This window comes from Beauveria bassiana (genome assembly GCF_000280675.1).
Source record: "Beauveria bassiana ARSEF 2860 unplaced genomic scaffold BBA_S00017, whole genome shotgun sequence".
Lineage (NCBI taxonomy): Eukaryota > Fungi > Ascomycota > Sordariomycetes > Hypocreales > Cordycipitaceae > Beauveria > Beauveria bassiana.
This window is the reverse complement of record NW_007930852.1, coordinates 561,002-573,574: the sequence shown is the minus strand read 5'-3', so window position 1 is coordinate 573,574 and position 12,573 is coordinate 561,002. Positions and strand designations below refer to the sequence as shown.

The window sequence follows — 12,573 nt, the reverse complement described above, 5'->3', positions numbered from 1 at the left end:
TCCCCACTTTATTTTGCTGCCAAACCATCCAGGAGCTTTGATATGCTTCATCGATGCAGCTTCAACTTATCTTTACAACAAGCCATGGCTTGACGCTTCTTACAAAAGAACAAAAACCCTCTACCGAGCTGAGCCATCATTATGCTCACCACACCACCCCGTCTCCAAATCCGGCGGCCCTCACCCACCACCACCGAATTCACCGTCACCACGCAGCCCCCGCCCACGCTCGCCCTTCGTCTCCTGGGCCTTGTGCTCGTCCTCCTGCGCCTCGCCCTCTCGCTCCTCACCGTGCTCCTTCTCGAAGCGCGCTGGTCCTGTTCCCCCTACGCCGCGCCGCTCCCCGCCCTGCCGCTCGCCCTCCCGCAGGAGGACCTCTTCACCCCGGCCACGCTCGTCTGGGCGCTCGACGCGCTGCACCGCTCCCCGGCGGGCCAGTCCCTGCGCCGACTCGCCGCCGCCGTGCCGCTGCCGGTGCTGCTCCCGGGCGCCGCGCTGGTGCTGCGCACGCTGTCGCGGCGCGTGCACGCCGAGGAGAGCTTGCTGGTGATGCGCGGGCTTGGTGTGCAGACGCGCGAGAGCGCGGCGAGCTACTTTGCGGGCGCGGCGACGAGGTTCATTCCGACGGAAAAGATTCGCGATATTCTGGTGAATGAGGCGTTTCGCGGGTTCGAGGTCCGGTATTACCTGATTGTGGTGGTCGAGGGCGAGGAGGACTTGGTGGTGGTGTTTCCGGGGCTGCTGCCGAGGAGGCGCATCGTCGAGGCGGTTTGGCGCGGGGCGAGGGAGTGCCTGTGGGAACAGAGGGATGACAAGACGCCGGTTCTGTGAAGAGAAAGGGAAGGGAAGGGTTTCATGTATAATATCACGCCGATCACGACACGTTCATAGAGTTACACAGCTCAAACAAGCTGTAATGTTTCATACCATACCGGCAACACACTCTCTTTGTCTGGTATCTGAGTTTTCTATAAAATCTACTCGCCCTCTTGCATGACAGCATCTTTGGCCTCGTTGCGTCTGGCGCGCATATCCGCCGCATCCACAAATCCCTTGCGCCGCGCATACTTGTCGTTCAACTCATCCGGCGACTCGAGCTTATCCTTGTTCTTCATCGGCACGTACTTGCCCGCTGGGCGTCCCGTGTTGCCGCCCTCGTACAGCCGGACACTCTGCGCCGATTTTTTATTCGACTGCGGCTTCTCGGACAGCTTCTTTGTAGCATCTGCCCCATCACCGTCGCTCGAGGCTTGCTCCGCCATGAGCTGGAGCAGCCGGCTCGACAGCAGCTCGTCCATTTTATGCCCACGCCACACCTTCCACATGCCATCGAGCGCGCCAAACGGTCCAAACTGGCCGGTGCGCATCTTGGACGAAGTCTCCGCCCCCGCGTAGATCCACTGCATCGTGTCAACATGCCTGTTGCTCGCCGACAGCGGCGCCTCGTCCGCTCTTGCGAGATCCGGAAACACGCAGTCCCACAGCACGAGCGGCACCTCGTCGGCCATGGCGTATCCCGGTTTCCGCGGGTACTTGTCCACATCAAGAAGCTCCGTGACGATGGACGGCTTCTCGAGGCCCTGCCCGACGAGGAACAGCACCGCAACCATGTGCCGGATCTGGTGCCACAAAAACGCCGACCCGCGCACGTGAAAGTAGTAGACCCGAGGAAACTTGCCGCCTTTCTCAAGGTGAGCAGGCGAGAAACCAGCGCCGGTGACGTAGGGCAGCGCAGTGGCCGCGTCCTGAACCTCGACAATGTCCGACTCGAAAATGGTGCGCGACCAGTTGGTGATGAGCTTGGCGGGGTCGACCTTGCACACGTTGCGAAAGTCTTGCTCGCCCTCGAAGCGCTTCGCCGCGTCGCGCATTGCAGCAATGTCCAGCCAGCCAGACTTGGCGCCGCCGCCACCGTCGTCAGAAGGCTCGGGGGCAAAGGCGGGCTGCGTGAAGAAGTAGCGGTACTGACGCTCGCGGCAGGAGAAGCGGGCAGAGAAATCGGGTGGCGGCGAGGGGCACCACGCCAAGATCCTTATTTCAGGAGGTAGTAGTCTGTTGAGAACCATGGGATAGGGTATCTCGTCTGCGATGGGGTCAAACGGCCTCTCCTTTGCTTCCTGTTCTTGGCCTTCTGTCTGGTCTTCCGTTGCGACTCCGTCTACTGTCTGCTTGGCCTCTTTGGGCAGCGGCTTGTTGCTCCTTACGCGAATGCCAATGACCTGCCCGAATGCGCTCACTCCTCTATCGGTGCGCCCGCACTTGGAGTATTCGCAAATGTTAAAGTCAACAATCTTTTCGTCCTCTGGGAAGATGAGGCACGCCTTTGTCAAGGCGTTCCAAAGCTCCTCCTCGATAGTCGGCTGGTTTCCCACGGCCTGAAATTCGAACCCTCCATAGTTCTTACCGAGATAGGCCAACTTCAGGGCGATGAAGCGAGTCGAGTACTTTGAGGGGTCCATCTTGCGCTTGACCTTGGGCTTTGTCGACCCAGGGGCCTCCGCCGCCTCTGCATCGCCATGCGGCGAAGCTGTAGGCTTTGGTTCTGGTGCCGCTGGTCTCCTTTGCAGTTCGGCCTCTAGCTGTCGTACCCTTTCAACCAGACCGAGTTTAGTCCAGCTGTTGTAGTTTGAGGGATCCATCTTCTTCTGCGACTTGGCTTCGCCTTTGGGGTACGCTGCTGGCGGGGTGCTTGAAAAGCCTGCGCAGGGCCGCGGCGTGCGTGTAACTGGAGCGAGAGCTTCGGCGCAGCAACTCGGCCTTCTTGCCCGCAGAAACGCCTTCATAAAATCATGTATAAATTTTAAAGAAACGTCTTCCTTTTAGTGTGCTGCTCTCATTGGAAAGAAACTTGCGGCAGAGCCCCAGAGGGTAAAACTGGGGCTTCGAGTTGTGAGTCTTGGACTCTTGGGTGGCACTGCCAGATGGTCAGTGGCCAGGTGGGTGAACTGTTCAAAGTCTAGCGCGACGCGAAAAGCCACTATCAGCGGGCAGCCGGCCTTATCTCTCAACAGGCCGCTGTCAAGTTGGGATGCCAAACTCTACACAATGCGCCAAAATGGCAATCGACGTAGAAACAATCAAGCTACTGCTAGTGGGCGACGAGAAATGCGGCAAGACGACGTTTTTATCGTATGTATCTCGCTATCTATCTATACATTGGGGTCTGGCGTATGTGACTGACAGCCGAGATAGGCGGCTCAGCGCGGGTGAGAATGTGAATCCGATCCCGCTGCTGCGCGACATTGATCAGCCATTCATCTTCAATGTGAATTTGTCTCGGAAAAGCTATCGGCTAGAATTTCAAGACACGTCGAGTCCTGAAAATTGGCGTGTGCTGGATCCGGATGTGGTTGTCATTTGTTTTGATATTAGCCAGCGTCTGAGTCTGCTCAACATGAAGCGTTATGTGAGTAATCCGGACCTCCTGCGGCAACTGCCGAGGGTAATGTACTGATGTGACATGTAGTGGATTGACGAAGTAAAGAGGGCCTTTCCTCGCATCGACGGTCTGCCGATTGTCATCCTGGGCTTGAAGCGAGACCTGCGGTCGGAGACGGACCCTAACGGCATCATCTATCCACAAGAAGCCTATCAGATGGCGCAGAGTCTAAGAGCTGATCGCTATGTGGAGTGTTCGGCTTTGACAGGCGAGCTCATCAAACTCACGTTTGAGGATATTTGTGCAACGGCCGTAAAGACTACCACAGCAGCTGGCGGGCAGAGCGAAGCTGGCTGCATCATTATGTAAAGAAACAGCGCGCAGTTGGCGTCACGGTTGACTTTGCAATATTGTGGCTTCAAGAGGCTGCGTCCGGGTCTTGCATAGATGTGTCGCCGTCGGCAGCCTCTTGGGGCTCAGGCTCGTCAAATTGGCCAAGAACCTCGGAGATGATGGTGACTAGCTGTTCCTGTTCGTCCTCGGTATATCGCTCACCCATATCTTCTATGACGGTGTTGAGAGCTGCGACGGAGGAAGGTCTCAGGTTGAGTATCATGACGACTTCGCCTTTGGACAGCTCAAAGGGCTGCAGGCGCTCAATGAGAGTCTTGATGCACGAGGGCGTGTAGGTAATGGGCGTTTGGCTGAGAGGACTGGGCGCGGTGCGAAGGTACTGGAGCAGCTGTAGCAGGTTAGAGAGGGAAATCAGAGAGAGGAGCTGTACTTTTCTCCGATTCAACAGAATCATACTTCACGAGCAACGGTTTCCATGTTGGGGGGTCCACGACGCTTGGTCTTTTTGTACTGGTCCTTTTGAGCAGCTACATGCTGGTACACCTCGTAGTTGGAGAGGACGGCAGACTGGGCCTCGATAATCTTCATGGCGGCGGATGCTAGCTGTTGACATGTGTTATGGGAGCTTAGGCGGGGAATTTGGCAAACAGTTTGAAATGCCAGTAATTGTCTGTTGATCAGCCTCGCGTGGTGGAATGGAGCTTGCCCAACTTTTTCTTTTTTTTTTGTGGCAGAACAGAGGCTCGAACTGCCCGCCCTGGCAGAGCCAATCACAGCCTGGCAGGTCAGTGTACGTGATGCGCTGCACCTGCTAGCGTGCTTTAGCGTTGTTCTGATCGCCCAAAACTCGTAGATGCTATTAGATATTTGTCGACCGTTATGTCCATTCTTCTTGATTAGAGTTTCATTGAGTCTTTATAAGAACTGACAGGAAACTTCGATTTCTTCCGATACACGGCAGATAGTTTTTACTCCGAAGAGCCATGGACGTTTGACCGCAAGAAAGAGTTGGTGCCAAACCCACCGTCACAAGGCTCCTCGCAACTGCGCGGGGCACATTTCCAACTATAAGATCGAGTCATCACCTGCGTACCTTGAACAAGAACTGCAATTGATGTTGGCACTCAAAGACAGAAGTCTCTATCATCTTAATACACATGACATTGCATCAGGCTGGGAATTGACATCATCATGTATACAGTCCATGGATTCATATTCGCTGCCGGATTACATAAGCAACCGTAAACGGCTGCATCGTTACAGCGCAAACGGGCAATGACGAAATATCAATCCGCAGCCGAGACATTGACAAGTTAGTCTGCAGCCTGTGTTCTGAAACCCGTATGGTATTAGTTCAGCTGCCACCTGAGTCGTGCAGGTAACGAAGCTCATAACTCGTACCGGCAAATCGGTTATAAAGAACCATTTCAAAGGCTCAACACCAAGGCTGCGCGCGCAAACAGCCAATGACGTCCCATGTAATAAAAAAAGTCGCTGTCAATTAATCCGTATTATCCAGGGCAATGTAACCAATTTACCCCACTAAACAAACGTGTAGGCAGCTTCCTGCAGCCTCTTCTCTTTTTTTTCCTCTACAGTGGAGAGGCGGGGGACGGAAGCTGCACTGCGTGCGCCAAAAACTTGACTCAGGCCGCCCTCTTCAGCTTTTCGGCCCTCTTATTTTTTCCCGTTTCTTTTTACTTTATCCATCACAATGCTGCTTTAATCAACGCCCTCCATCCTCTCTACGCTTTCCGTCATCTCCTGCGCCTGCTGGTCTTGACCAAGCTCGCCAGCTGTTGAGATTTTCCGCATTTTTTTTCCCTTCTGCCATCTCTCGCCTCGCGTGTCTGGTCCGTCCTGGTCCGCATTCGGTGTGACGCAGCCCGGAAAAAAAAAAGCTGTCCCTCGGCATAGCGAAGTTGCTCGCCACTGGACGTTGCGCGGATATCACCCCGCATTCTTCTTCTTTTCTTTTCAATTGGGAAAAGAGGAGCATTGACTGAAAGCCCTTGGGCTTCATTCGTCAATTTTTCTAGTGCCTTGTTACATCAACGAGCGATCGACAGACGACTCGCCGGCCGATTCCGCCCTTCAGAGCCATGGTCCGCAACATCGTCCTACTTGGCGGCAACTCCCACCCCGAGCTCACCGATAACATTGGCAATATTCTCTGCATACCGCCAGGCAATCGTGTTCTCAGCAAATTCTCGGGTGGTGAAAGCCGCTGCGAGATTCAGGACTCGGTTCGTGGCAAGGATGTCTACATCGTCCAGTCCGGTTCCGGCAACGTCAATGACAACCTCATTGACCTCTGCATAATGATCTCAGCTTGCAAAACTGGTTCCGCTAAACGTGTCACTGCCGTCGTGCCTCTGTTTCCCTACTCTCGCCAGCCTGACTGGCCCTACAACAAGGCCGGTGCCCCTCTCTCGCGCTCCCACGAGAATGGCCCTAAGCAGGACTACACGTTCGAGAGCGTGCCTGCTACACCGCGACCGGGAGGTCCCAAGAGCAGCGGCCTCAATAATGGCGTTCACAGCCTTGCCGAGAAGCTTGCCAAGAACAGCATCTCGCAGGAAAAGCCTGATAACGTGGACAGCTTCACCCCCTCCAAGCGCGCCGACAGCGCTGCCAGCTTGACCTCCCATGCCCGCGGACACACCGCCGAGGGCTCCGTCTCCTCGCAGCGTAGTTTCACCACCCATGACTACGAGAAGCCTAGCAATGTCCCGTCTTTTCACGCCAAGCCCGGGTATAAGCAATGGGTTGCCCAGGCTGGTACGCTTGTCGCCGACCTGCTTACCTGCGCTGGCGCTGATCACATCATCACCATGGATCTCCACGATCCTCAATATCAGGGGTTCTTCGATATACCTGTCGACAACCTTTACGGAAAGCCCCTACTGCAAAATTACATCCGCCAGCACATACCCGGCTATAAGGAGGCCGTGGTCGTCTCCCCGGATGCCGGCGGTGCCAAGCGTGCCACCGCCATTGCCGACAGTCTCGACATGGACTTTGCCCTCATTCACAAGGTAACATGAACCGCCGCTACTTGCCGCGATCAAAACTCACACTCCACCCTAGGAACGCCGACCGATCAAGTTCACCGAGCAACGCAACGCCAGCATGATGCTGGTTGGAGACGTTGCCAACCGCATTTGTATCCTGGTTGACGATCTTGGTGACACGGCCAATACCATCACTCGCGCTGCCAAGCTGCTCAAGCGCGAAGGCGCCGTCAAGGTATATGCCTTGCTGACCCACGGTGTCTTCAGCGGCGATGCCATTGCGCGCATCAACGCCTCGGCCATTGACAAGATTCTCGTCACCAACTCGGTGCCTCAATCTGAGCACTGCCGTCTCTGCCCTAAGCTCGAGGTATTGGACATTAGCGCCGTGTTCGCCGAAGCTATTCGCCGTGTCCACCACGGCGAGTCCATCAGCGTTTTATTCCAGCACGACTAAACGCACCATATCGAGCCGATTTTGTTATCAACCAAGGTGCAGCATTATTGTCTTCGTTTTCCTTCTGTCAATCCTCAATCAGAAAGTTTACGACTTTTACGTTACGCGCGGCAGTTCCCGCGAGGTTTGTTTGAAACATGACATCAGCCCAAGTCTTACGAGACAAGATTTGAGACCAAAAAAAAGGGGATGGCGTGACGGTTGAGCGTCAGTAATGAAAGTATCAAGTGAAAGTGAAGGTTTCTATCCGACTTTTGCAGTCTCTTCTGGGCTTTTTCACGCAGTATCTTTATCACATCTTCTTCGTCGTTCTTTGCGAGATATACAAAGAGATTTCCTTGCATACACAGGACGCCCACCCACCTTGGCGCAACTAGAGATTCGTAAAGCCTATATACTCAGACTCCGTCACTCAGAACCTGCGATTGCGCCAGCGGCATGGAAACGCGTAGGCGTGAAAGGTTGCTGTACCGTTATGCTGCGCGATTTTCATTGTTGAGCGGGACGCTTCCTTGAGGAGGCCGTCTAGTCTAGCATGTAGACGGCCACACGACTTGGAGTGTAGTTTGCAATATAGGTCACAATCATCATGCAGAATGAAGCTATTCATAATGCAAAGTACAAAATGATAAAAACAATAATATATTAATAAAATTCAAATATTGAAAATGGTATTTATAATTGTGCTCGACTAACTAAAAAGTGACTATGAGCTAGTCTTTGTAACACTTTTGGGTCGCTATCGTTTCGTTTGCTAATGACATGGAGAAACGACTTGTAAAACGTCATTTTGTGAAAAAAGTAGAAACGCCTCGTTACAGAATCGCCCAGAATTCAGCAATGCTGCCATCTCTCCCCATCAAGCTAGTTTCGGCCCGAGAGCACAAAATCACTCGCCATCTCTACTCCTTCACAGAGCCGCAGTCTGATCAAAGTCCTCGGGCACCGGCCAGCCGTGCGCTCTTGCGAGCCTTTTAAACGCCATGACGGCCTCGTGAATTCCATAGTCAATGCCGACGCAGCTTTCTTGGATGCGTGCGGGCGGGTCCGTGTCGCTGATGGCGGCGCGAATCTGCAGTATGACATTCTCAATGTGTATGGCCGGGTTCCAGCCCGAGCTCGTCAGGAGCTCGAGGCAGACGGCGCCGCCGACGGTGACGTGACCCCCGCCGCCTTCGGCGAAGGGCAAAAACTGCGGGCGTATGACGCGTACGAAGGGCGGCGACATGGGGTAGTTGGGACCGAATCGAAACTCCATGACGATGCTTGCGCAACCAAACGCGCGCATGTCGCGGGCGAGCGGGAGCATCTCTTCAAAATTAAACAGCTCCACAATCCACTGAAACATGTTATAGCTCTTATCCGTGTGCACGTAATACCCCGAGGAAAAGTCAGACGCCATGGTTTGCCGGCGGTGCAAGTCCTTTAGATCCATCGTCAGTCGGCGAACGGCCTGCTTTGATGTGGACGCCCAGATTGGGGGCTCGATGAGGCGGAGCGATTCCATCTTGAGACCTTCTGGGTCAAAGCTATGGGCATTACGCGGCTCATCGAGTACTACCTGGCCCTTCGTGGCGGATGACTCTGTAATGCTCTTTGCTCGTTTCCTAAAGTACTGCGAGCTGCAGGAAGACTCTGATGAGCCTCGTCGCTTTATCCTGGCGGGATTTAAGTCGTCGTCAGACCCATCAACACCAAGATATAGCGCCACATCGTCCGTCTCGTAGTTGCAATTCAATGGCATTTGGCTTTCCGCTAGAGGTGCCTCTGCCATGCAAGTCGAAAATTGTGGCGACCATTTAATCTGTACAGCGCGCCGATCAAATGGAATGGCCGTGATGGGTATTTCGACAGCCTTGTCGCCAGCTGTGATGGGATGTGTTGAATCTTGTAACACATACGCATGTATCTCGTCTTTCAGTGGCTGGTATGACGGAAATGCAATCGCGTCTGCTGATGGATTGACCGACACCAGCAAATAACGACACTGGATCCAGTCTAACTTATCCACGACATAATGCGGACATGTATTGACGAATTCTTCCGGTAAGTTGATGAGTTCGCATACCGCAATAGCGGAGTCAATATGAAGGGCGGATTTCGGCCAGTTAAACGTCTATTTTTCACGTTAGTTCTCGCCACGAAATGCGTTTGTGAGTTAGTTAGGGCAAAGGAGAGCTAAGAGATATGAGGGAAATGAAATGATGTGGAGCATTTTAGAGGAATAAAGACGAATAAAGACAAATATACTCACTTGACTGGGTACGTCTGTTCGCTCCAACAAGTTTCCGCTGTAGCGGAGGCTTGTCAACATGTCATTGCTAAAGTAGACTCCGTGGCCGCAAGCCCGGCCATTTTCAACCTTGGCAAAGTCTAACCCCGATCGAATGATGCTGTGCCAATTCTTCAAGTGGCTTCCATGCCAGGCGAATATTGTAGGCGTCTGTGTCGTCTCGAGCAACTGGCTTGTCTTGTGCTCAAACTTTTGCTCCATCTCGGGCGAGCCTTGAAGAAATCGAAACTGCATCCACCGCCGCTGTTCATACGATCCTCTTATCTTGCTAGAGCCGATCTTTAGGGCATTCGATGTCTCAATCTTGTTCCAGGCCTTCTGAAGGTGCATTTCCGGCAAGTCTTCAGGTGGAACAGCATCGTCTTGCACAATCAACGATCGATTCGAGGCCACTGTCCAGTTCACTACTGCGAGCTCGGAGGCGTTGAGGCGGTTCCACATCGCTAGTCGTCTTCCAGGCTGGGCCATCAAATAATCACGCATGTCGTGGACCGAGGGCATTCCTTCGAGAATGTGTAGCCATGCGGAGACTCTCCGGAAATGTTCCAAGTCGTCCACATCTTGCCAGTAACCAAATAACTGCACTCGCCGCCATTTTCCGACGAGTGCATTTTCAGTAGAGTTTGCCCAGTGATGATCTCGAAAACATCTTGACTCAACGAAGTGATAGCGCTCAAAAGTCCACTGTCCACCGACTGATGCTATCAGCCGACACCATGATTTTACAACCAAGTCCGTGTTAGAGCCAGGTAGCGGGTCAGACTCCCGATGGACAATCAGAATACGTTCGCCTACTCGAAAAGTCTCCCTAGTGCGCTGCTCTATGCTTCTATCCAGCCGTGTTGAATAGTCGATATCACGGATTGTCATGGCCTCCATGTCTGCCATCGCAGCAACGTAGGACTCCCGGGCCCATGATTCGTCAACGTAGGCTGTTTTTATGTTGAGGCCGTCTGGGAGCTCACGGGTGGTATGATGTGTCAGTGCGGCGTAGAGAAAGCAAATCAGCATGTCGACGACGCAGGGAGCATTGATGATTTCGTACTCGATACTTGATCCAAGTCCAAGTGACAAGTATTGAAACATGCAAAGTGACCTAGAACAGACGTATGGCTTCAAGGCTGCATAGCTTCGATTCAAACATGCGTTACATACCATGCAGTAGCGCGTGCAGTTTGCCAACCGGTGAAGGGCGAACTGCATGGCGACGAGAGGGAGGCTGAACGACTCCGAGTCGTCCAGTGCACCGTCCTGAGATAAAGGTCCGTTGAGACTCTGCCAGGAGGGACTGTCAGCCTGCATAGCCGGAGCCTCGATGTTGATGTCCTCCGCAGAAGGCATGTGAACCGCATCTTGTAGCTCTAGCTTCGATACGAGCAGTTGTGCAGAGGGCCAGGAAAGCTTATAGCGCCTTCTGGCTCCTAATAGGCTCGAGAAGCCCGAGTTCAGTAAGCTGTCAATTACAGTGGACATGTTGGTAAGCTCGAAGGGGAATGAGGCGTTGTTGTCGACGTCAACTTTGATCTCGTCTTTTTTGGAAGAACTCGGATCGCGGTAGGCGGACTGAACAGAGGCCAGCGAAGGTTTCTCACCCAAACATTTTCCAAACCGAAACTGCAAGACGGTTTGCCGGCTTGAAAAGTTACAAATTTCGGCTATGTCCGGGTATAATGTGCCGAATTTTATAAGTAGAATCAAGTTGTCTGTCTCCTTCAAACCCCAGGCTTCTAAGATGCCTGCGGCGACGCCGAGGCATGCTGCTGGTGCAGAAAGGGAGATAATTTGGGGTAAGTTGCTGCGCGTCTCAGGGTATATCCCGACAGTTATCCCTGAATTTTGGGCCTTTCGCAGAGCACTTCTCAGACTGGCCAATTTCTGGGCATCAAGCGGCTGGGTGTCATGGTCGTACTGATCGGGCGCGAGTGGACGGTCGCCATCGGTGCTGGAGATCTCTACAGAGTCCAGCTCCTCATATTCGCTTCCGCAATCCCAAGATGGGCTCTCTGAATTATTTGAGACACAGTCGCTGCGCTTGTCGATCATGGAGGTGATTGCTTCCGAAATTGCGCGGACGGCTTCTTCAATGCTGGACCATTCTCTCTTCTGACAAACAGCGTCGAGACACAGAGTGAGGTCATACCTGGCGTGTTCAAATTCAGAAAATGCAATAAAAGCAGAATTCTGGGGGTAAGCCATGCAGTCTAGAGGTATCGTCAGCAGAGCGACAACGTTAGTGAGGGGTTGGCTGAGTGCACCTACCATGGGCAATCATGTGAACAGTGACGGGCTCCGAAAGACTGTCATGACGATAGGTGAATTTGAGAGCGCCCGAGTCATCGCCTCGGACTAGATCAGAGACTCTGCTGATTTGCTTGCTCTGGGCCTCGAGCAAGTCTTGGTTGAAGCGCAGAGGTGGCATCTTGGGCGCGTAGTAACCATATAAGCCAGCTGTGGCAGGCTTGAAAGTCAAGATTGTAGAGTGGGTGCAGGGAGCAACTCAGCCATGGCCGTTTGACAAAATATACGGCCGGAACCATGCAGCTGCAAGGGAGACAAAAGGCAACGGCTAAGCGGGCGGACGCTTGTATTGACGGCTGCCTGGTAGCAGTGACTGGGGGCCAACGAGGATTAACTTGCATTAACCTAGTAGGAGGTGGCAGGTGGCAGGTGGCAGGTAGTTGTGCAAACAAACAGGCAGCCAGTATCCGTAGAAGCGCCAAATCAGGTTTTTTGCTTCAATCTTTCAGGATGTAGGTAGAGGTTGGCTGTGTAACATCTCGAATACCTACTTGACAAACGAAATCAGATCCAGGTAGCTTTGAGGCTTCAAGATGGGCAGTCCGTACCTAGCATTCCAGTCTACCCCAGCCCAGCCCAGCCACGAGCAGAAATTCCCAAAGGTATCTACGTATTCATCACCACTAACTAAAGGCCCGATGGCATCGTCCAACTTTTGGTTGCTATTTGATCTTATGCGGTGGGCGCATAAAAATGTGACAATGCAGCGGGTTGAGCTGGGGCGCGCACCCCCTGTTCCGCCCACCAAACGCGGGGAGCCAGCTTTAGATAGCGCGAG

At 53.4% G+C, this 12,573-nt stretch overlaps 5 protein-coding genes across 5 annotated transcripts; 2 read left to right on the top strand and 3 right to left on the bottom strand.

Moving 5' to 3' along the window:
- Positions 1 to 180: 180 nt before the first annotated feature.
- Positions 181 to 2,639, bottom strand: BBA_06185 (pseudouridine synthase 3; the record flags this gene model as incomplete). The annotated part of the gene is made up of 3 exons (XM_008601282.1): positions 181 to 825; positions 884 to 911; positions 982 to 2,639. The coding sequence occupies 3 exons, from the start codon at positions 2,637 to 2,639 to the stop codon at positions 181 to 183; spliced, it is 2,331 nt and encodes a 776-aa protein (XP_008599504.1).
- A 416-nt stretch (positions 2,640 to 3,055) lies between these two features.
- Positions 3,056 to 3,748, top strand: BBA_06184 (transforming protein rho; the record flags this gene model as incomplete). Its single annotated transcript, XM_008601281.1, has 3 exons — positions 3,056 to 3,129; positions 3,193 to 3,406; positions 3,467 to 3,748. 3 exons carry the CDS (start codon positions 3,056 to 3,058, stop codon positions 3,746 to 3,748), a joined length of 570 nt encoding a protein of 189 aa, XP_008599503.1.
- A 49-nt stretch (positions 3,749 to 3,797) lies between these two features.
- On the bottom strand, positions 3,798 to 4,321 carry BBA_06183 (RNA polymerase III subunit C17; the record flags this gene model as incomplete). Its single annotated transcript, XM_008601280.1, has 2 exons — positions 3,798 to 4,121; positions 4,190 to 4,321. 2 exons carry the CDS (start codon positions 4,319 to 4,321, stop codon positions 3,798 to 3,800), a joined length of 456 nt encoding a protein of 151 aa, XP_008599502.1.
- A 1,514-nt stretch (positions 4,322 to 5,835) lies between these two features.
- BBA_06182 (ribose-phosphate diphosphokinase) lies at positions 5,836 to 7,204 on the top strand (the record flags this gene model as incomplete). Its single annotated transcript, XM_008601279.1, has 2 exons — positions 5,836 to 6,771; positions 6,824 to 7,204. The coding sequence occupies 2 exons, from the start codon at positions 5,836 to 5,838 to the stop codon at positions 7,202 to 7,204; spliced, it is 1,317 nt and encodes a 438-aa protein (XP_008599501.1).
- A 910-nt stretch (positions 7,205 to 8,114) lies between these two features.
- Positions 8,115 to 11,916, bottom strand: BBA_06181 (ubiquitin conjugating enzyme, putative; the record flags this gene model as incomplete). Its single annotated transcript, XM_008601278.1, has 3 exons — positions 8,115 to 9,320; positions 9,459 to 11,698; positions 11,757 to 11,916. The coding sequence occupies 3 exons, from the start codon at positions 11,914 to 11,916 to the stop codon at positions 8,115 to 8,117; spliced, it is 3,606 nt and encodes a 1,201-aa protein (XP_008599500.1).
- Positions 11,917 to 12,573: the final 657 nt, after the last annotated feature.